The following is a 23,429-nucleotide window of genomic DNA, read 5'->3' as shown; positions in this document are numbered from 1 at the left end:
TTTTTAGAAATGATCTCTAATTTAGAACGCTCCCGGTGTTAATTCGGCTCCATTGGAGTTTATCTGGCGGCTCTGTGCGTGCGTGCGTGCGTGGGGGTACACGTGTGTGTGATGGGAGGCAGTTATGTTGTCCATTCTTCCCTTTGTAGTGCTTTTTCGGGGGCAGGCCCATCTGCTGGATCCTCCCCAGGTGGTCACCGAATCCTGCGTGGTACGACTCCTCCTTTTCCTTTTCTTCCATGTGAGAACGCCACCTTGTGGCTCAGTCCTTGCCGTCTACCCGCGTATGCCCCGCGAGGGAGGGAAGGAAGGAGATCGTACCATTTCAATATTAGGTGGAGAAATATTTTCTAGTGATTGACTGGGAAGGGTTACACTCGATCGTTCCATACTTTTTGACTCTGTCTGACGCGAAATAAGAGAGAGAAAGATGGTCGTTGTAAAGGAGAGATCTGGTTTTTCTATTCCTTTCTCCCCGTGGGAAGGCGGCCTTGGTATGTCCCGCTTCTCAGTTCCCTCTCCATGGTGGTATGGTCCAAGGCGGGGAAGGCATCCCCTGCTGCTTCGGCGCTCCGACTCCGGGAGGCTGGGTTTGGTCAGCGCGTGCCCCCTCTGACCGGGCCGGAGTGGTACGTGCCGCCGCGCCCTGATTGGCCACCGGAGCCCCGCAGTCGGGCTCGGCCCGCCGCGCCGCCCTCAGTCTGGCTCTGGCCGCCGCGCCGCCTGGCTCTCTTCCTCTTCCTCGTTGTCCTCGGCGGGCTGTGGGGGCTCCGCGCCGCGGCCGTTAGTCATGTCGGGTAGGTGCGCCCTGTGGCGAGCGGCGGCCGCGGCGGCGGCGTGTGGGGGCCGGTCCTGCCGAGGCTGACCCCGCGCCGGCCCTCCGACAGGCCGGCTGAGGCGGAGGCGGAGGCTGAGGCGGAGGGGGGGAGGGACCGGCCGCCGCCATGTTGCGCTGAGGGGGACGGACGGTCCCCAACGCTCTGGGCCCGCGGCAGGCCGGGCCTCCGGCCTCGGGCTCCGAGCTAGGGGGACGGGTCCCTCTGAGGAGCCAGGTGGAGGGCGACGGCCCTCGCTACACCATCGGGGTCCAGGGGTAGGTGGGGGGGCAGCCGCGATCGGAGCGTCGGGGTCCTCCCTCCTCCCCTCCCCCCGGCTCCTCGAGGCCTCCCCCGGGCCTCAGTTTCCCCTTCTCGCTTCCCGCCTCTCTTTTGTGTACTCGGCCTCTTCAAAGAAAGTTGCCCCATAAAAGCCAAGTGTCTTCCCAATCTCTTGAATCCCCCTAGTTTGGGGGGTCTTGGTGTCCTTGTCCCCCTCCCCGCCCCCACCTGCTGTTTACCTGCTGCTGAAAGCGACACTTTTCTATTATTGATGTGCCCCCGAGGGCTGTGCGTGCATGGCCTGGCACTCCAAGCTCCCTTCCAGTGAAAGGAAGAGGAGAGGAGAGAAAGAAAACACTCGGTCCTCGTTCACAAGCGCCTACTGTGCCAGGCACTGTGCTAAAGCCCCGAATTCTCCAGGTTGGGGGGGGGAGATGATCCATCAATCACTGAAGCTTTAGGAAGCGCCTGCAACCTGTGCTCCTAGCCGAGGATATGAGAAAGGGCAAAGACAGCCCCCCTCCCCGCCAAGAACTTACAGATGCACCGGTCAATAAACATTTTGGAAATGATGTGCCAGGCACGAAAAGCAGTTCCTTCCCTCACTGAGCTTAAAGAAATCCATGGGGACACATTTGTGAAGCAGCTACCATGTCGGGAGACACTGAATTAAGCGTTGGGAGGGCAAAAAACTGTTATTGACTGAAAGAAAGGCAATCCGGTGCAAGGCCAAGTCAGAATGCCCTGTCTTTGTATCCTGGGGGGAAAAAAAAGGGGAGGCTGGGCTGCTGTTGTGGGTCACCTGCCCGCCCCCTGCTTTCCCTCCCTGCCCAGGTGCTAAGTTGAGCGGGCAAACACTTCAGTGAAATGGAACCATGTGGTTGGAAATCTTGCGTGGTGGCCAAAGTCTGCTCATTTTTTTCCCCCTCAAAGGGCGGTACCTGTTAGTAATTAAAAGATTGGGGGGGAAAAACTCGGAGTGACTTACTATCCTCCTGATGGTATAGGCAGAAATGAATGAATGAATAGAAAAAAATAAAAATGGTAAAGAGGACGCATGCACTCTCCTTAGCTAGTCAATGAATCTTTTGCTCTCATGTTCTGAATACTGGAAGTCGGATGCTGAGTTTTCCTTCCTTTGGCTCTTCTGGTTCGAATGACATGATATTTTTGACTGAGCCGAATACTAATGGAGTTTGGGAAATGCTTACTGCCACATTATATCTATCGAGAATGTGATCTGCCCAACATTGTGGTTGGTGGCAAACTTGTAGGCACTAGCTGTGTGTGTTGTCAAATCACTTCTCTGCCTACCTCAGTTTCCTCTGTGAAATGGGGAGTGATAACATTTCCCAGGCCTGTCATGAGGATCAAATGGAATATTTGTAGGGTGCTTAGCCAATTTTAAAGCAGAATGTAAAGTCAGGCTATTTGGCTCACTAATTGAGTATAAAGTCTGGTATGTTTCAAGGATATGTAGTTTACAGTCTGAAAGTGCTTTCAGTGTCCTTGTTTAGTGTAATCATAACTGATTTATTGGTGTATGCAGTTTGAGCTGACTCAAATAGGTGATTGAACAAACACAATTTCAGGGGCTTACCTCTTTGTAGATGTAATCAGAAAGTCTGGTTTATTCTGTAGTACTAAAAATGTCCAAGCCATTAAATGTTTGGAAGTTAATTGTATGATACGTAATTTTTTTTTTTTTTTCACTGCTTCTTTTTACACTCAGAACTAATTGAAGAGCAGGGTGGCATGTTTGTTGTGCAAATAGCACCAGACTTGGAATCTAGGTTTGAGTTCTGGTTTTGTCAGTAAAAATTAGCTGGTGACACTGGAAAAATCATTTTAACTTAACCTCTCCTTGACCTTGTTTTATTATCCGTAAAATGAGACTATTATAATATATCCACCCTCTCAAAGTGTGGGGAAAAAAAAATCACCCTTTAAATTTGCCTCATACAAATAATTATACTAGCTAATGTTTAAGGTTTACAACACATAAATAAGTACTATTATCCTCTTCTCAGGATTACTGGGTGAAAAGGATTGGGTCTCAGGACTTCTGACTTGCATTCTACTAGGCCATTTAGTTCCCTCAAGTGCAAAATGGTATTGTTGTCTATATTATTTTTGTATGGAGCACCTATAACATAGCTATTATTAAAAATAATAATTATGTGTATTAAAAGTAATCTGAAAAAAGAAAAAAAAAAAAAAGAAAAGTAACCTGAGTGCGCCATGCACTAAATAAACTGTTTTAGAATGTGACTTTTCTTTGTTTTACAAATTTTGGTCAACAAATTAATTTTAAACTGATAGTGATTATGATTGTTTAGTCCATTCTTCTCGCCTCCATTTTTTTTTAGGGGAAGTAGCACATAACTGCTTCTCATTCAGGATTTCCTCCCAATATATGAATTAATGCACTATCTTCTTTTCACTGTGAGGGTATTATATAAGCAATGTCATGTATCACATATACAGATAGCTTACTTTAGAAAATGGCAGGCATAACTAATGCCATTTTCCCACTGAATCAAGAATGAATTAAAGTAAAGGAAAAGCATGTCATTAAATTAAATTGATTTTTGGGGATAAATAACAACTAATCTGACCAGAGCTAGTTTTGTAATTCCAATATAGAATTTAAACATATTGAGTTATATATTGTGATAGAAGTATGTCACCTGACAAACTGAGAGCTTGCTACTTTGTATAACTTTGGACTATGGAAACAATAAAGATTCAGGAGTAGTGAATTGAAAAATTTGTGTTACTGCTTGAAGTCAGATCAAGAATATAAGTCCAGATTTAGAGGTGTGTCCTCATGATGCATTGCTTTCTTTTATGCTATATTTATTCATACCTTTCCTCTCTTCTCCTAATTTTACTATTCTTGAAAGATGTGTAGGAATTTGTATGTGTGTGTGTGGGGTGGTGAGAAATAATTCCTTTCCTTAGGAGATAAACCTAGAGTAGGACATGTTTGCCTGCCCTTGTTCTTCAGGAACACTTGAACAATTGTTAGCAACTCTTATTTCAACTAAACTCATAAAGAAGCTTCTTCTATGGCTGACAGTCACAGTGAAAATTATGTACTACTTCAGGATTACTTGAGAGTTCGAGGTGGACAGGGAGATGCATTATAAAATATACAAGCAAATTAGTATTTTGGAATTGGGCACTGCATGTTGTTTAAAAGAAGTAGAATCCCTATGTAGTAGAATATCTTGTCATACTAGACTAGTGCCTTCTCCTTTTATGGATATATTTGTCAGGATAAAATTGTTTTAATGGTAATGATTTTGTTCAGATGTGTCCACACATGTTCACATGTGTCACATGAATCTACATGTTTTTGCCTAACCCACCTTGTGACCATGTGGAATAAGAGGGTTTGTAGTTAAAATGATTAGAAAAAAAGCAAAAAGTTATTTATATAGATCTTTTTATATAGCTTCTTTTAATTCTTGGTTTGTAACTTCTGTCAACTCTTGCATAGAGGGACTAACGTTTGTCTTTGAATGAATCATGCTTTCCCTAAAAGGATTTTAACATTATTTCTTTGTGTTTTAGATTCTGGAAGTTACGGTCAGTCTGGGGGCGATCAGCAAAGGTAAAGTATACTTTTAATATATTGAGTGGAGTTGAAACAGGTGAATTCAGATGGGATTCAATACTTGAGAGCTGATTTCTGGATGTCTTAGGGGAGGTTAAAAATTAGCTGTAAATATTCACAAGGGGGAGAAGTGAATCTTTGTAAACAAGAGATCTGGCAGAGTAAGAAAATGGACTGAAGTTGATAGGAAGACATAGAATTCTTACATGAAAATAGAAGAAAATATCTCATAGCATTTGAATTATTTGCTTTAAGAAATTGCCCCCAAAGCAAGCAGCTTAGTTCTGATTTTGCAGTGTTTTAATAACTGATTTTCTGTAGGCTTTCCCCATAAGATTCTGAGATCTCTATGGAGTAATATACCCAGGGAGTATTGTCTTTTCTTAAAGCAACACAATTTGCACCCATGACCACTTTGGGTGAGTTCTTAATAATGCCAGAATATAAAGAGCACCATGATCAGCACATAGAAGGACCTAATTGAAACTGATTGCCATATTGTTCTTTTGTGAAGGAGCATGTAGAATCTGCTTTTCTTGTTTACCAGTAAATTCTCTGTCATTCTAGTTCTGTTATTAGAAAATGGGTTGCAATTCAGTGCATACAGGTATGTGGAATAGCAATTCAAGTATTTGATGAACCCCAGGGCAATTGGTATAACTTAAAATAAAAGGAAAAGATGGTTTCTAGAGAATAGCTTTTTTATGTGCTTTTTAACTTTGGATTTCAGAAAAATAAGTATACATGAACATATATATGAGAAAGATTTGGGGGAATAGTGTTGCTTGCTGTTAGTGGAAAATTAAGAAGGGTTTGAGATACAGTGTTGCACAGTCAAATATGATATACAATTGAGTGCTTCTTTAAAGCTGTATCCTTTGCCTGTTCTGGGAATTTCTAGTTACATTGCCTTGGTGTGTCAAAATGTCAGGAAGAAAGGAACTTGTCAAGTATGATAGTGAAATAGATGAACTTGCTAATGTGAAGAATTAGCCTTATGCTTCTTGAACCTTATGGCATCATTGTTAGTATTTGGCATATACCTTTTTCTGCCTGTGATATTTTCTGGTGTAGCTGACACTACATTTGATTCCTGAAAGATTTTACAAAGCGAAACCAACTCTTTAGTCTATATAATATATGCTATACAAAGTGTCTCGCTCAGAGTGGGGCTGAGCGAAGGTTCCATAAGGAGAGAATGCAATTGTGCATGTAAAGTATATGATATCAGGTATATTGAAGTTAGGGTGAGGGCATTGATGACTTTATTGACTCAGAATAGTGACTGGTCATCAGGTTTCAATGTACCGAAGTTCACTAGCACCTTGGGGAACAGAAAAGAAACAAAACTGAGAGGCCACTTGTTAGTCTTGGATTTATCACTAACTCATCATCAAACTTAGCGCAAGTCATGTTTCCTTCTCTGCAAAATGGGAGGTTTGAATAAGATGACCTTGAAAATCCCTTTCAGTTTTCACATTCTGGATATGGCTAGTAACTCATCATTGGGTGATGTTCTCCACCCAACAATCCTTATAGGAATGTGGGGTTAGTATTATTGTTCCCCACTTAGAGATGAGTAAAAGCAGTGCTCAGAGGACCAGTGACTCACCCATCTGATGTAGAATTTGAGTCTAGGCCTCCTACGATAATGATTCTATTACATTATGTTATGAGGTTCTGACATATAAGACATGACATAAAATTAAACATCTTTGAGAAGATTTGAGATAACATATTCAAGGTTCCTTATGTAATGGTAGAAGCTGTAAAATTTCATCTGGGCAGTCTTTTGTTAAAATCCAAATGTTTCTTTTACAGCTATTCCTATGGCAATCAAAGCAACCAAAGCTATGGACAAGCACCACAAGTAGGTTGAAGTTCAAATCATGATCCATTTAAATAGTTACTTTGTTTTCAGTAGGCAATGAAATGAGCATATACCTAAATTTCAGGGTTATTCTGGCTATGGGCAAACGGCTGATTCCTCTTATGGACAGAACTATGGCGGCTACTCAAGTTATGGACAGAGTCAATCAGGTTGGGCTGGTTTGTTAAATTTGCTATTTTAGACATTTTAAAATCAGAATACTTTCTAAATGGTATACCCATCCAATCTTTAGGTTATTCACAGTCCTACGGTGGTTATGAAAATCAAAAGCAGAGCTCATATGGCCAGCAATCTTATAATAACCAGGGACAGCAAAACACGGACTCATCGGGAGGGTAAGGAAATAAAGCCAAAGCACTGGGCCAGTGTTGGACATTTGGAGATGGTTAATACTGTAGGTATTAAAACATGAATCTTATCATCACAAAACTCTTGAAACCTCAGGTAGACATGTCTTCCAGAGAAGTTCTTTAATAACTATTTGATGTTTTAAATGGAAAACAGTGCAGTTATATGGTATCATTCCTATCATGTTTGATGAGTTGACTCCTGATTTGCATTGTTTCTTTGTGACTTCATTGAAATTTTCAAGAAATAAGCTCATGCTTCTAACACTAGCATAGTTGAAAATTTTGAAAGAAAATGAAATTTGGGTTTTAGTTCTGTAGATAGAGACTCATAGAATTAAGTGAAAACTTATCCACAAATGTAAGGTGTCTTAAAAAAAGTTTGAAATCATTATTTAGATGAGGGATAAAATTTTATTAAGTTTAAAGCCTTTTCAAAAGCTCTTTGTTTTGAAGGGCTTTTTATTATTAGCAAATATGAATAAAGAAAAGTCCTTATAAATTACCACAAATTACTAATGCAACTAATTAACACCAAATAGAAGGTGGTATAGTGGGAGACCCTAATTATGAATCCCATGAATATTTTCCATATGACTGTATGAAAACCTGTATAAATGTGTAAGGCATTATTGTTAACTACAACAGGGAATAGGGAAACAGTAATGTTACTTCAAGCCCCTGTTAGTTGGCAGAAGTTCACGAAAGTGGAGTGTGAAGTATGAAGCATATGGAACATTTTGTATGAAAATGCACTTTTTGAAGTATGATAGGCAGTGAATTGTAAACAAAAGAGAAAGTGACTTGACATCTCTTTGAAAGAGAGGGACTTAAGGTCTGATCCCTTTTATTCTCTTGAACTAGAAGAGAAAGCAGTGGTGCTGCTTGTGGGAGGGACTATGGCAGCATATTTGTAGTGGGCTGTTTGAGCAGAATTTGCTTTGAAGAGCAGCTAGCCCATTACATGGAAAGTTCGTCCATGTACCATTCTTGGCACAAATGCCGTCACTTGTCAGTAGAATTCACCTTATTTGGTATTGAATAATCTATGGCTTCCCCAAATGAGAATTAAAACATGTCCAAACATGTACCATACATCCCTCCTCTCCACCCCCCCCCCCAAAAAAAAAAATTAAGCATCCAAGGGAATATTATTTAAACAATCTGACGGATTATGTATATCTAAGCCAGTGATAGTTGATTACTCAAAATGTTTTGGGAACTTCCCTTTTAGAATTGACTTCCAGAACTAGTTTAGAGCCCAGTAGAAAAACACCAGTGTCATATCTTTTTGGGTATACCCTGCTTTTTGATTCTAAGTGATAGTGACTTGGCTACAGACGGCTCTTAGCTATTTCTGAAAACCAAATCCTTCCTCAAAGGATGAAGATTTCCCATCACTGAAGATGGCTAAAACTCTATGCTACAGGCTCTGAAGGCAATTTCAAAAGAGAAGTTCTAAAAATACTTGAGCAGTGGCAGCATTTTTGGAATAATTGTATAGCCCTCCCCCAAGGTAACTACTTTGAAAAGGCAGCACTCATTCTGATGTATTTATTCTAGCATGCTTGTTTTAAAATAAAATTATACTTTATAATTAACTTATTCAAGAAGATAATAACAGGAAGCCATTTCTGGATTCGTTAGTGTTTCAAGGTGAGATACTTTCCATGATTTGGTATTTCTTCAAGATTGGCATTTCTTTGACTTTCCAAATACATTGGTGCAAAATTGCCTTGTAAATTAAAGGTTTTAATTTTAGGAAGAAGAGTGATAAGTAGGGCCAGATACAGTTAGAGTGTAAGCTCCTAGTGAGTAAGGATTACATCATTCATTGCACCTATATCACTAGCGCCCAGCACAGTGCTGTGCACAAAGGAGATGATTAATGAATACTTGTTGATTGATGAATTGATACACTTGAGATCTAGCCATTTAGCCCTTCTTTTTCAGAATAGGCCATCTCTTTGTTTAAAATAATCTTCCTGAGAACTCTCCTAAGTTCTTGATTCCTGTTTAGCCAAGGTGGAAGAGCGCCTTCATATGACCAGTCAGACTATGGTCAACAAGATTCATATGACCAACAGTCAGGCTATGACCAACACCAAGGTTCATATGACGAGCAGTCAAATTATGATCAGCAGCAAGACTCATATAATCAAAATCAGCAGTCCTATCATTCACAAAGGGAAAGTTACAGCCACCATACACAAGGTAAGCTACACTGACTATAGAGTTCTAGTTTGTTTTTGCAGCCTCATTTTTTTAATACCTACGGAATGACCATTGGTTTATAGTAGTGGATTTGTTTAAATGAGTCATCAAGATTTTAGCTCTGTACAAAAATGTTGAGTGGTCTTGAAACTTCTTTCTAGCTTTCTAGTAGCCTACATGCCTTTTAAACTAATTTCTTCTATCTTACACATACACCTCTTTAGTACTGGGACCCCTGAATTATTGGCTAAATGACCTTTGATTATCTTGGCATCCTTGTTTTAATTTTGACTGCGTCCTTCTAAGGCTGGGCTTCTTAAGTCTTTGTGTGTGTCTGTGTCATGGATATTTATGGTAGTCTGGTGAAGTTTATGGATCTCTTCTCATAATAATGTTTTTAAATAATTGAAGAAATGCTAAATTTCAGTTAAAAGTTAATAAAAATAAAGTTGTATTTTTCTTTATTCTTCCAAGCTAATGGATCTCCAAAATCTATTTACACACCCCTTCCTTGTTTGTGGATTTCCTGTTCTAAAGACTTTTATTTGGGGATGCTATGATCTCATTAGCATTTTCTTATAAATTTATATCTTCTTTGATAAATAATTGATCCATTTTGCCCACTGATGATGATGATGATTATTTTTTTTTTTTTGAGTGAAAAATTCTATTTTCTGAGCATATTTAGTGAAGGTCGTCTCTTGAGCAATTATCTAGGATGTTGGTGCCTTTTACTTTGATTTTCATTTAGATTGTTCAGGTAAAATAAATAGAAACTTTAAAGGGAAAACTTTTTAGGGTTATAATATGATAATTCTATCTAATGCATCAGAATCATTGGATTGATGGGGATGATTTACCATAAACACATACTAAATCTTGGAGGATAGATTCAAAAGAAAAACCAGTGATTTGCTGTTTGAAGTTAGTGAATTGTAGAGACAGTATAGTTTAATGGAAAAAATCAGAAGACACCTGTTTGAGTACTGGAGTTGCCTCCACCATTGCTGATGATTGTGTACCTATGACTTACTCCTTTGACCCTTCTCATTGTTTCTTACATAGGGGATATCTATAAAATTCTTGTTTGTTCTAATATTATAAGTATTTTACAGTTTACAAGGTGCTTCCTTTTTAGCAACCTTCAGTTATTAAACATGTAGTTATCCTTTCCCATTTTAGAGATGGGTAAATTGAGGGTTAGGCCCAGTGTGACTTGCCTTAAGCCACATAGCCAATAATATTAGATGTTGATTCCACTAAGTTTTTAAAAACTTGATTGTTCTTTTTGTCATATTATGCTGCTACTGAGAGGAGTGGCCTCACAGAATTGTTATGAGGAAGGTACTTAATTCTTAAAACACTGGAAATGCTAGCTATTATTGAGTTTATGAAATCTGACTATGACAAATATAGTGATGCCATTGTCTTTTAAGAAGACTTGTAATGACTTTTGCAGAAAAGTGCTTCAAAAAACCTTAAAAAAAATCATTTGATTTTAACAAGAGCATTTATCAGAAATGTGATTTTTTTTGTGCTTTCTTGCAGATGACCGTCGTGACATGAGTAGGTATGGAGAAGATAATAGAGGATATGGCGGGTCACAGGGAGGAGGTAGAGGGCGTGGGGGATATGACAAGGATGGAAGAGGTCCTATGACAGGATCAAGGTAAGTGTTTGCATCCAAATTCTATAATTCTTTTTTGATTGTTACTTAGCTAATTTGGTTTTAGGATCTAATCAAGTATTGAAATTTTGAAGAGTTATGAGATTTGGAATTATGTTCCCAGAAGGGGGGTGGAAGAGAATGCAAGGACTCTTATATTAAAATACTTTTCAAACCCAAGATGTCCGATAAATTACTTAGGTTAGGCCATGTTAGTTAGCATGATATTAGTCCACAAAATGTTTATCAAATAGAGATGAACAAAGATCTATCTCTATGGTTGACAGTCCATTTCGTTTTTCCTGCCAGAGCTAGAATCTAAGACCTTTAAAAAAATAACTCTGGCAAATGCAAATCTTTTGCATATCAAGCAAACAAACAAAAAAAAGGTAAGTTAACTCAAAATTGGAGGATAGAAAGTTCTCCTATAACCTTGAGTACCCTTGGGAAGGGGATGTATACCGCAAAAACCAGGACAAATTAGATCTTAGGTGAGGGGCAGTACCTGTTTTCTATTAGAACAAAAGCTAATTCCAGTAGTTTAATACAGCAGTCTATATAACTTTATCCATTTTTTCCTTTTGAATAATTGAATGCAGTATCATAAAACTATGAGCAAATACATCATCTGTCTAGAAATCTGAAACATTTACTTAAGAAAGTTGTGATGTAGATTTTTTTGGCCTTTGCTAGGCTCCTCAAACTTATTTTTAAAAAAATGTTAATAATTGGCTTAATTTAAATATTATTTTAAACTATACATGTACATTTAGGATTTTAGCCATTTAAGACCAAGCTCAAAGGGTAGTTGAAGGTTTTTTTTTTCTCATAAGAGAAGATTTGTAAGTTGCAGTTTTGTGACTGAAAAGATCTGTATTGGTCAAGAAATGAAACTCGCTATGGTCCACAAACTGTCACTTAATAACAAATCAGTTTCAATTCACTCCTTTGCTGCTTAGGTCTTGCTTTTGGATTCCTAGAACTGAATTTGAAAACAAACCAGCTATACTTATTACTTTTCTCTTCAAGTAAAATCGGCATTTGAACCTCCTGTTTTGGATTTGTCAGCATGCTGTTTTTCTGTTCATTGTATAATGCTTTTGATATTTTGGGCACAAACTAAATAAAACTTTATCAAAACTTGAGAGACTTCTGCAAGCCTCAGACTTTGTGAGGATCTTGATTAAACCATAAGACAATCAATTTATTGTATATAGTTAGTGGATTAAATACATCGTGTTTTCTTTTATTATCGAAGAAGACACTGTTGTCATCATGCCATCAACAGGACATGAGTGAAGTGAACAATACAGGGTGACTTGTGCAATTTTCCCTACTTGTCTTTTATCAGTCCCAACAAAACATAGACCAAAACCCATGATAGGCATCACGTTATACTTTCATGTTAGTAAGTTTTGCTTCCATAATTGATTGCTTTGGAATAGTGTAATAATAGTGAATAGTCTTCATTCACAGCTCTCTAGTCATTACATTGTAGGTTTAATATTCATCATAAGGAAGTTGTAATTTTGTCCTTATCTGCAAGAACCTGTTATACTCTATATAAGATCTTATGAGAGTGGTGGAATTTTCAGGGTGTCTTTGGAACAGGTTCGCACCTTTGGGAAAAAGCTTGAAGGGTAAACTCCTTTGGATTTTACCTAAGACCTACTAGTAAAACAACTCAGATGAATATCAGTCCTATTTCTCGAGACCTTCATAGAGTCTACAACATCCTTTGGTTATTCAATGCAATTGTAGATAGGCAATATCTCAGGACCATTTTGAGTCAAATGATTTGACATTAGCAGTGAAACTATCTTAATTGTGGGCAGAAACTGTCCATGGAAAATCCTGACCATTGTTCAGAGTTTTTATTTGGGTTAAAACTTTTGCATTAATGATTCAGTCTTAAAAAAAATTTCTTAGGTTTATTTGATCATGAATAAGAAGAAAAATATGATCCCTCAACATTTCCCCTTGGTTCAAAATGACATTTCCATGTGTTTTGAATCATTTCACTTAAAAATAGTAGGGTCGAAAATCTCACCTTTCTTGGCTGCTTGAAGATTTGTGTAGCACTGCTTGGGTTTTATATTAAAAGTTTAAAAGGAGAGGGGGAGAACAGAAGAGAAGACAATCACAAATCTACTTTTAGGACCACCTAGTTAAGAAAAGGAAAAATTCAATCTAGAGGAAGGCTTTCAGTTTTTCAGATTTCAGAAAAAAGGATTGTGGGAGACATCCTTTCTTTTGAAAATTTGTCAGCTGCAAATCATGAAATTTGCCACCAAAAAATTGTTAATTCTGAAGGATAATCAAATTGAAATTTTTAGTGGTCAGAATAACTAGTATTATCATCAAACTGAAATAGAAATTTTATTCTTTTTTGTAGTTTAGCACTAGAATAGGCTTAAATTTTTTTCTTATTCTGAACTTTACTATTCTGATGGAATTTTAGATTGTTAATTTGTTATAGGTTGTTTTAGATACGTGATTTGTTCTTTATTGTCTAATAGTTGAATGTTATCAGTAGTAATGGTTTTAGGATTTTATGAATCAAACCTAAAAGTTCTCTTTTAGAGTGTCTTCTTTCTCCAGTAAGTGTGTTTGAACAATAGCTTCCTTGAAAAAGGTGTATGTGTTCCTAGCTTCTTGGCTTGCTAGTTGTGGTTAGGAAATATTGCTGAATTCAGGAAGCTTTTGCCATATATGACCAAAGCTTCCAAGGAAGAGAGAAAATAATTATAGCTATTGTTGAAAACTGTTACATTTAGTGTATTACTTAAGTTTGGATTAATTATTAGTTTCCCCCCCAACACCAACAAATTGTTGAAATCCATATTTTGGTTTCTATTTTAACGATATATTGAGTTTCCTCAGAATACTAGACAAGTTCTTGATCTAGTTGTTTTGTTTCTTGGCAAGTTTGAGCCTTGAATTGTATTTAAATCTTTGTAGAAAACCTACCAAAGAGCCTTAGCTTTCCTGAATGACAGTGGGACTAATCTTTTAATGTAGGCTTATCCCCTGTTTTATTCATTCCTTCCCTCCCACAATGAAAGAAGGGAGTGAGAGCATTGCTCTTCATCCAAATCTGTCAGGGGAAAGTAGTTTTACTATTATACTGTGGTGGACTTGGAGAAAATCCTAGTTGTTTTCAAATTCAACAAAGCAGACTTGTCTCTTGAATAGATGATGAAGCCATAAAGTTGAAAAACTTTGGAGGTTGTTTTTATAATTTAATAGCTTTTTCATTCTTAATTCAGAATATTCCTTTTTAAAAATGTACCCAGATTTGTTAGCCCAGTCCAGTCTGGTGTGTTATAAATTAATATTTACCATCATTGCAGAAGTTCAAAGGAAACCAAGAGTGACCATGTCATGTTTCACAATGGGATGGACTTACTGTATGGGACTAAGAAAAATGTTTCACATCTTGTTGGTAGCCATAATATTAACATTTTCAGCTACTTAAATAACAGTTTAAAAAAATACATAAAAGATCACTTAGAGAGTTAATGAGAGATCACAAATATATTCATATTTGACATTCTCTTCCACAGACATATTTTTCTTAGTCTAGTTCAGTGTTAAATTCCTGGAAAGCAGTGTAATTTGAAACCAGCAATTATATAGCACTATCCTACACTGAATTGTTTCTTTTTTCTTTAGCTGCATCAACTCTTTGGTACCCTATTGATTAAAATGGTAGTAGAGTAAAAGTGTACCATTTTGCATTTATAAGTGAGATAAAACTTAGTTATTATTCCATTCATGGAAAAAATAATTTCACCCTCAGTTCCCTATTGAATAATTCTACTCTTTGTCTCTTTAGTAGGAATAGAGATTGGATGTACTTCTTAGCTCTTTTTTCTCTTTGGAATTATGTTGGGCATATAAAAACAAACTTGTGCAAATAAAAATTCTGTATTAGTGAAAGGAATGTTACTTGAGATTCCCAGAGTTTCTATTGATAAGATTTTCAAAGATTTACCTCAAGAAATCCCTTTGCTCATGTTTGGCTAAACAAAATAAGGCAAAGGACTGGAAGCTGGCATAGTTGTTTAGGTATGTAAGGAAGGGATGGAGGAGGGTGGATGAACATTTTCTTGCAAAATAACACTTAGAAAAATCAGCTCTGACTATGAGAGGCTTGAATTTCCTAAATGCTTCCTAATTTCTAGGCTTGCAGAAACCAAATTTCAGTAGATTTTCAAGTTTAAAGATTTGCCTTTATTGAGAGGTACAAGGAAATTATAAAGTAGCAATAATTGGAAGGAAAATTATTCACAGTGGCTACTTTTTTTTTTTTCTAGAAAAGACAACTAAAGGAAAATCATTTGCTTGAGGGCTTTTGCTTAATAGAAAATTAGATACCTCCATCAAAAACTTTGGATATTGTCCCCTTTTCATTTCATTTGGCAGGGTCTTTACATTTCTACTTCAAGGCAATTGAAAACACCATCATGCTATTACAGGGGTTTTGAATTAATGCATTTGAAGTGCATTTCCTCTTGATTCAAGTAGAAAACTGTTGAATTCTTGCCCATAATTACCAAAGAGGATATTTGAAGGTATTGGATATTTACCAAATTGAGAAAAAAATTATATGCCTGAAATTGTGAACTGCTATGATTTGTTGAGTATTTTATTACATCTGTGATGTGCTCTAAAGATCAATGTGCAAAACATTTGACATAATGAGGTAGTATATATTTAGTAATTTTTATAAGGCATCTGATTAAGTCATCCTGGGGATGGAGAAGCATAATTCAAGTCCCTTCTTTTCTTTAGAGTCCATTCTCATTAATATATTCACTTGTATATTTTATACTGGATTTCACAATGAATGAATAAAATATAATAGCTTTTCATACCAAAGCTCACTATTCATGTACTTTTCCACCTTCTTGCCTTGTAATACCAACCATTTAACATCATCTCTCCCATTATGATGCCGAAATTCCACGCTTGAATTTGAATATTATACTAGACCCTTTATTCCTGTTAATTTTTTTTTCTGTTGGATAGGATATTTGCCCTAGTTAAGCTTTCTTTACTGTTATATCTCCCTACTTTAAGTCAGGGGTTATATAGCATCCATTTTGGCCTTGGGTTGGGGAGAGTTTTTAGGTTAGAAAGTATGATATGATATTTACTTTTAGTTGAGTGATTCTCTTGGAAGTAGTTTCCCTAGGAGAACACTTAATTGGAAACAACCCCTGAAACCTATGAAATGAAACTTACTGGAAAATTAGAGGTGCTACTATTCCCCTAGGCCGTAAGCTCTCTACTTGTGATCAGTTAGGTGTAGATTGAGCCCAGGGCTCAGCACATTAGAGACTTAAGGAAGAAATCATTTCTTCAATTTTTCCTCTGCAGTGGTGGTGACCGCGGTGGCTTCAAAAATTTTGGTGGTAAGTGCTGAGTATCCCAAAATGTTTCAGTGGAAATGCTGTATAAATCTAAAAGCCACCACTATCTATCCCTCAGACGCAGTCTGAGCCTGTTCTTACTTGGTTGAGGCTGGTGTGTGTTGTGTGCTTTAAAAAAAAAAAAAAAAAGCCAAAGTTGATCTCTTTAACAGTCCAATGGGTTTCTACTTCTGTGGATTTGCATGAAAGAGTCTGTGGTGACCAAAGAGACCTTCACCAGGTTTTGACAAAATGCTCTTTTATAAAGGTAATCGACACAGTGGTCTTAAATCAATAGGGCATTCCTGCTCCCTGATTTGAAAACCTGTACTTAATATGAACAGTACTAGCATAATGCCAAAGTGGCAGATGCTGTCTATGACAAGTTTAAGGAATTGTTGATACTACTCAATTTTGATTTGTTATCAAACTTAAAAAAAAATATATCATTTAACCAATATATTTACTCTATAAATGTTATGGTTGACTTTGTAAGCTATAGAAATACAGTTGAGATTTTCTTGTTTTTATTGTCTTAGAAAGAAAACCTTTCAAATGGATTTCCTTAAATAGCTATTACTTGTTTTCTTTTCTCTTAGGCCACAGGGATTATGGACCGAAAACAGATGCTGGTAAGCAGTTTGTAGCTAATAACTTTTAACATTAAGAGTATATGCCTTAACTTGCATTCTTTGAAGAAGTTGGATGGTTATTGTTTGAATGCTAGTGTGGGAGTTGATGATTAAAAAAAAACAAAACCCAAAAAACACTTTTAATTTCTGAAGGAACTCCAGGAAAAAGGAATGCAAATGTTTGATGGATCAAATTTCTGGATTTGACTTCCTTACATGCTCTATAACATTTGAATTCTTGTATTCTTAAACAGTGAATGAAGCACTATGAATTGGGAACATTGTTACATATATTGAGAATTTTAATGATAACTTTTGAGTCTTTTGAGGAAACTAAGAAGTAGACTATTAGAGATCTTTGATCAAAGGGAAACTGATTCCATGATCCTCAATATGAATTAATCTTGCTTATTGTGGAGGTTTTTGAAACTGACATTAATCCAGTGGTTAAAAATGGTGCTGAATATAATGCTTATAGATTTAGAGCTGGCAGTGGCCTCAGTTCATTTTGTTTAGGCTTCTTAACTTTTTTTTTTAATGTTACAGACCCCTTTGCTAGTCTAGTACAGATTATAAACTGTGAACCCTTCATAGAATGTTTTTTAAAATAAATTAATATTGGAGGAAATGTTAAATTTTCAGTCAAGATTAGTGAAAGTGGATATAATTTTTTTCCAAGTTCATGAATTCCCTGCATTCTATTAAGAACCCCTGATTTAGTTCAGGCCCCCTCATTTTATAGAGGATTTGACTGAGGCTGGGAGAGAGGGCCTCAGTAACGTGTTCCTGGTAAACCTGGTAGTGAATGGAAAAGACAGTTCTTGAACCCAGGGCCTTTGATTCTAAATTCATTACTCTGCATTATACATTTGAGATCAAAATAAAATACTTTAATCTTAAATCTTTACTACTTGAAAGGTCTTCTCACTTACCAATGTTTCCCGCCTACATTTCCCTTTAGAAAGGGCACTGGGGAGCATTAAATGTCATTCTTTAAACAGTTCTACTTCTAAATTTTCCTAGGCTTTCTTAAAGATTCTCCTCTCCCCCTTCCTCCTCCCATATCCTTAATAATCTATAAAGTCAGATATTTCTTAGAACTAATTTTATTACTCATTGCTGTACTCCAAGGTACTAGAGTATGAAGTCTTAAGATCTCTTGGCTCTTTCCATACACTTATTCTTTCCATACCTAAAGTTGGAGTGACTGAGGTGGCCAGGTCTTTGATACAGTGAGTTTGTTGAACTTACTGATAGTCATCCTTACTTTCCTTCATATATAGAAACAGTTGAATACCAAAAAGCTTGTATCTGGCTCATGATGACTTATTAATAATAGTATGTCGAAGAATTTTAGAGTAAGAAGTTTTTTGGTGACCATTTAGTCCAGTTCATCTTTTGTCTTCTCCAAATCCCTTCTATAATCTGCCTGACAAGTGGTTATCCCTCTTTTAAACTGACGGCAGTGCTATTTCTCAAGGCAGCCTATTCTATTTCTGGAGAGCTGTCATTGTTAGGCTTAAGGTCAGGAAAAGCCTCTTGAATCAGTCCTCTTTGCATCTTCCAGCGGCTGCTTTTGGTTCCCTGAGACTAAATAGAATATACCTTTTTCACATGATAGCCTTCATGTACTTAAGGACTGGTATCCTGTTCCCCTGAATCTTACCCTGGAAAAACATCCCTATTTCTTTCAACTGATCTCTGTAGGGCATGAAGACAAGGTTCTTCATTAATAACTTGGTTTCCTTCTTCTGGACAGTTCTAAGTTTTCAATGCTTTTCCTAAATTCTCTAGATGCGAGGGTTTGGGGGACGAATTGTCATCATCTTATTATTTTTGGAAAACCTCTTTCTTAATGCAGCCTAGGATTGCTTTATCTTTTTTTTTTTGATTGCCATAACATGTATACTCTGTTTTACCTTACTAGATTCAGTCAAAGGTGTAAAACCTCAGATTCTGTTTCAGTTTGCCATGCAGCAAGTCTTTCTAGCTATAGTTTTCACAGTTGATAAATGTGCCATATGAGTTTTAAGTTCTTGACAGCCTAGGGCCAAGAACACTCTTATGTAATCAAATCAAGAAATAGATCGTTTTAACCTCACATTTTTTCCCTTTTCCTAGACTCAGAGTCTGATAATTCAGACAACAACACAATCTTTGTTCAAGGACTTGGAGAAGGGGTATCAACTGATCAAGTTGGGGACTTCTTTAAGCAAATAGGAATTATTAAGGTGAGTTCTCTGTGGAGAAAATCTAATAGTTTCTGATGTTTAAAATGTCTGGTATCTTTGTTTAGCCCAGCTTCTTTATAGTCTGTCAACTCTGCTATGCCATTGCCTTTCCCCAGTTTGAAATGAATTCTCTTCTTTTTGTATATTTAGATTAGGCAATTCTAAGTGTATTCTTTTTCCCTTTAATTTCTTTTATAATAAGTGATTATCCTGTACACTTAGCACATTATTATAGATTCTATTTACAGATTATGCCTTGCAATTTTTTGCTTTATTTTCAGTCCTTAATTCATTTATGTTTATCTTATCTCTTTAGTTTTTGATAATAAGCTCCCTGTACATTTGTATTTACTTATTTGTAAATAAAATGTATTTACTTATTTGTTAGCATGGTGTCATGTAGGTGGTAGGCACTCATTTAAATACTTGTGAATTGATGCCCCACTCTTGGGGTGTTGATGTTGAGTTATTCCTAAACTATCATCTTTATTAAGCATCTTATTGCATAATTTAAACATGAATGTAAAGAAAACCAACTTAATTTTTTCCTAGACAAATAAGAAGACTGGTAAACCGATGATAAATCTATATACAGACAAAGATACAGGCAAGCCAAAAGGAGAGGCAACAGTGTCATTTGATGACCCTCCTTCAGCTAAAGCTGCAATTGATTGGTTTGATGGTATGCATAATTTGAATTTTCTTATAGTTTCTCATGTATTAGTTGTTGAAAGGAGTACACTTTATAGCTGAAGATGGAAGTACATATTGACCTATTTACTAGCTATATGTACCTTACCAATTTTCAAATCATCCCAAGCCTTTGTTAAGCATTTATACTGTGTTAGGTATTGGGAATACAAAAACAAAAATGAGACTGCCCCTGCCCTCAAGGAAGTTACATTTTATTTGGGGTGGGAATGGGAATAAAACACATTACAGAAATGAGGTAATAAAGAAGAAATACAAAATAAATAAAAAGCAATGGGGGGGACATTAATAAGTGGGGAAAATGTGGAAAGAGCTCTTGTAGGAGATGAAAGGAGCCTTCATCCAGAGGCTTCCCATGTCAAGGGTCCATCCTTGGAAGCTGGGAGTTCTGAATCCTTAAGTACTTTAATACCCTTGTATTTCTGTAATATTAGATTGAATAAGATTAACACCCAAAAAGCACTAATGCCATGTTGTAGGAAAAGGACCTCTTTAAGTTTTTCTGCTGTGACTCTTGGGACTCCAATGCATTTGGTTCTTTGTAAAACCTCACTAATACTCCCTGTTCTTTAGAACCAATTTCATGGAGGATGATTACACATATATCCTTGTTCTTTGATTTCAACCATTGTTGGAAACTTTTATTCTTTTCCAGGAAAAGAATTCCATGGCAATATCATCAAAGTATCTTTTGCCACTAGAAGACCTGAGTTTCTGAGAGGGGGTGGAAGTGGAGGTGGGCGACGAGGTAAGTTGTTCATTTATTGCCAGGTCTCTTCCAAAGATTTGACTTGGAATTTTTCCTTGGCCTCTCACCTTATTGCAGGAGTCTTGGTTAATGTTCTTTCTTTAGACTTCTCTCTTCTCTGTTAAATGGTAGTTAGCATGGAGGGTATAGGATGGATGAGGAAGGAGATTGGAGATTTGTCCCCTCCTGCCCCAAGTGGGGTTTATAACATCTTAGAATTGGCTGTTTAGAATTAGAGAAAGTTTTTTCTAGCTAGCCTTCTTTGTGCAACTCCTGCATTCCCCATCCCTAGAGTTGGCACCCTGAGCCCTTGGGAATATAAAATGTTACAAAAGTGAACAATGTGACATTTCCTAAATGTGGATGGCTAGTGAAATAAATGGAAAGTGGTCTGGAAAGGCACATGGAAAGTTTTTAAAAACTCATTTGGAAGTAAGGAAGTAACTGATAAAATAGCAAGTCAAGGGGGAATAGTTAAGGAGCATCTTGTGAACCATCTAGACTGTATGACTATACAACTTGTTTCTTTCCCCAAAGTGGGGAACAGTTCTTCCTATTGGTTCTGCATACCACCTCAGCCTTTAGCTTTACAGTGACCAGATTTGATCCATTATTTATAGTAGTCAAATGTATATATTGAGAATTGAAATTAAAAATTGGGGTAGAGAAATTACCTATAGATTTTCAATACTTTGGATATGTTTAGGGTTAATTTTAAAGTTGGGTTAAATTTTAGATGATACTGAATCTATCCTTGGTGATCTATAGTTTATACTAAAGTCTATCTACATTCTAGAGTTGATCTGGATTTGTCCATTTACTCTCTTTGTTCAATTCTGCCAGCAGGGGTAGTATGGAACTGATTTTTTCTCTTGTCAAGTGAGTTTCCTTGCTATGTTCTCTTCTTTTAGGTTCACGTGGAGGATACAGAGGGCGTGGAGGCTTTCAAGGTAGAGGAGGTGACCCGAAAAGTGGTGACTGGGTTTGTCCTAATCCGTAAGTATCTCTTGTTTGTGGGCAGGGACTCTGGCATCACTTGGAAACAGTCTAAAAGCACATCTTTCCTTCTCTTTGAGGTCATGTGGAAATATGAACTTTGCCCGAAGGAATTCTTGTAATCAGTGTAATGAACCCAGACCAGAGGACTCTCGTCCTTCAGGAGGAGGTAGGTCACTTCTTTAATAGTATCACTGTGTAGCTCGCCCTTTGACTAGGATTAAGGAGGCTTTGTGATTTTTCCTTTGCCCCCTCATGTTGCATTTTTGTTTTTTAGATTTCCGAGGGAGAGGCTATGGTGGCGAGAGGGGCTATAGAGGCCGGGGTGGCAGAGGTGGAGACCGAGGAGGCGGTGGCTATGGAGGAGACCGGAGTGGCGGGGGTGGCTACGGAGGAGACCGAAGTGGTGGCGGCTATGGAGGAGACCGAAGTGGCGGCGGCTACGGGGGTGACCGGAGTGGCGGTGGTGGCTATGGGGGTGATCGGAGTGGTGGCTATGGGGGTGACCGAAGTGGCGGCGGTGGCGGTGGTTATGGAGGTGACCGAAGTGGCGGTGGCTATGGAGGTGACAGAAGTGGCGGCTATGGTGGAGACCGAAGTGGTGGTGGCTATGGAGGTGACCGAAGTGGCGGCGGCTATGGGGGAGACCGAGGTGGTGGCTATGGCGGAGACCGAGGAGGTGGTTATGGTGGCAAAATGGGAGGCAGGTGAGTATGTATATGTAGCTTGGAATCACTACTTCTAGATTCTAGGATTGCTAGATCTTTTGCTTCCCATTTTTATAGACTCTTGGTTGTTGCAAGGGACCTCAATATTTCTCTAAACCTGAATCTTCTCTAAAATAGCTCTGACAAGTAGTCATCTAAACTATTAGAGATGGCAACCAATTCTGCTTTAGACTAGCCCTAATTATTAGGAAGTTTGATCTTCTGAATGGAAATTTGCTTCTCAATTTCTACCATTTGGTCCTGTTTCTTTCACTGACTCCTTTCATCAATTCACCAACATGAATTTGGTTTTATACTAAGAAAATCCCAAATTTTGTTTTGCTTTTTATTTCTCATTCCTAGAAATGACTACAGAAATGATCAGCGTAATCGACCATACTGAAGACCATCTTGATTGTTCCTTTGCCTCTGACATGTTCGATAGTGAAGTTGCCAGAGTTCTGCCTGCTGCTTTCCTTGTGGCCTCTTCTCCAGTAGTGGAATTAAGTGACATTTGGATTTTTATTTTGGTGGGAGGGATGGGGCAAGTTTTTCTTTTAGAAATGTCCATTGAAATTTCCCCTTTTAATTTCCAACCTTCTTCCCAGCCCTTGAACAGTCTGAAAGCTGAAAATGTTGTAAAATATTGCCAAAATGGAAAGTGTTTTGTAATACTGCAATAAAGGCTGCTTGTTTTTTTTTGTGGACTCTTGTACCTCAGCGCCATTTTCTTACATATGAGCATGAAAAGTAGTGTATTATAGGGTCAGATTGTAGTGAATTAGGAAATTAACTATATTCCAATAACTTTTTAATGTAAGAAGTGAAATATCATCAGCAATAATCATTGAGTTATATATATGGGGTGTTCCCTGAAGTCTTGGAGCTATTTTAAATTTTAATTCTGCATGACTTAAAGTTGCTCTTAAGACTTTTGAGACACCCTGTATTATGTTCCATGCACTCTTCTGTGGTGAGTTATATACTGAGGTGTCTAATATGATCCTCTCCCTCTAGAAACTTGTGATTTATTTATTTAGAATGGGTCCAGAAAAAAGTACAAAGTAGCTAAATGCCATAGAAGAGGTAAAGATACTATAGTATAGAAAAATGGGAGTAATTCCCAAGAGGTGGGTAGGGTATCTGTAAC

The 23,429-nt window shown here is 37.6% G+C and overlaps 1 protein-coding gene across 1 annotated transcript; it reads left to right on the top strand.

The window, feature by feature from the left end:
- The first annotated feature begins 601 nt into the window (after positions 1 to 601).
- TAF15 (TATA-box binding protein associated factor 15) lies at positions 602 to 22,986 on the top strand. The gene is made up of 16 exons (XM_074263525.1): positions 602 to 797; positions 4,677 to 4,716; positions 6,541 to 6,589; positions 6,675 to 6,759; positions 6,843 to 6,945; positions 8,978 to 9,171; positions 10,720 to 10,840; positions 16,223 to 16,257; positions 16,854 to 16,886; positions 19,008 to 19,117; positions 19,670 to 19,799; positions 20,484 to 20,576; positions 21,488 to 21,572; positions 21,653 to 21,741; positions 21,850 to 22,279; positions 22,643 to 22,986. The coding sequence occupies exons 1-16, from the start codon at positions 791 to 793 to the stop codon at positions 22,680 to 22,682; spliced, it is 1,644 nt and encodes a 547-aa protein (XP_074119626.1). The 5' UTR covers positions 602 to 790; the 3' UTR covers positions 22,683 to 22,986.
- Positions 22,987 to 23,429: the final 443 nt, after the last annotated feature.

The sequence above is a fragment of the Sminthopsis crassicaudata genome, chromosome 4 (genome assembly GCF_048593235.1).
Source record: "Sminthopsis crassicaudata isolate SCR6 chromosome 4, ASM4859323v1, whole genome shotgun sequence".
Taxonomy (NCBI): Eukaryota; Metazoa; Chordata; class Mammalia; order Dasyuromorphia; family Dasyuridae; genus Sminthopsis; species Sminthopsis crassicaudata.
Note: the sequence above shows the minus strand (reverse complement) of the source record. Positions and strands in the feature narration are given on the sequence as shown.

Coding starts and splice junctions, on each gene's coding strand:
- TAF15 (XM_074263525.1), top strand. Junction 6,590..6,674: donor GCTATGGACAAGCACCACAA/GTAGGTTGAAGT, acceptor CCTAAATTTCAG/GGTTATTCTGGCTATGGGCA. Junction 21,573..21,652: donor GACTGGGTTTGTCCTAATCC/GTAAGTATCTCT, acceptor CTTCTCTTTGAG/GTCATGTGGAAATATGAACT.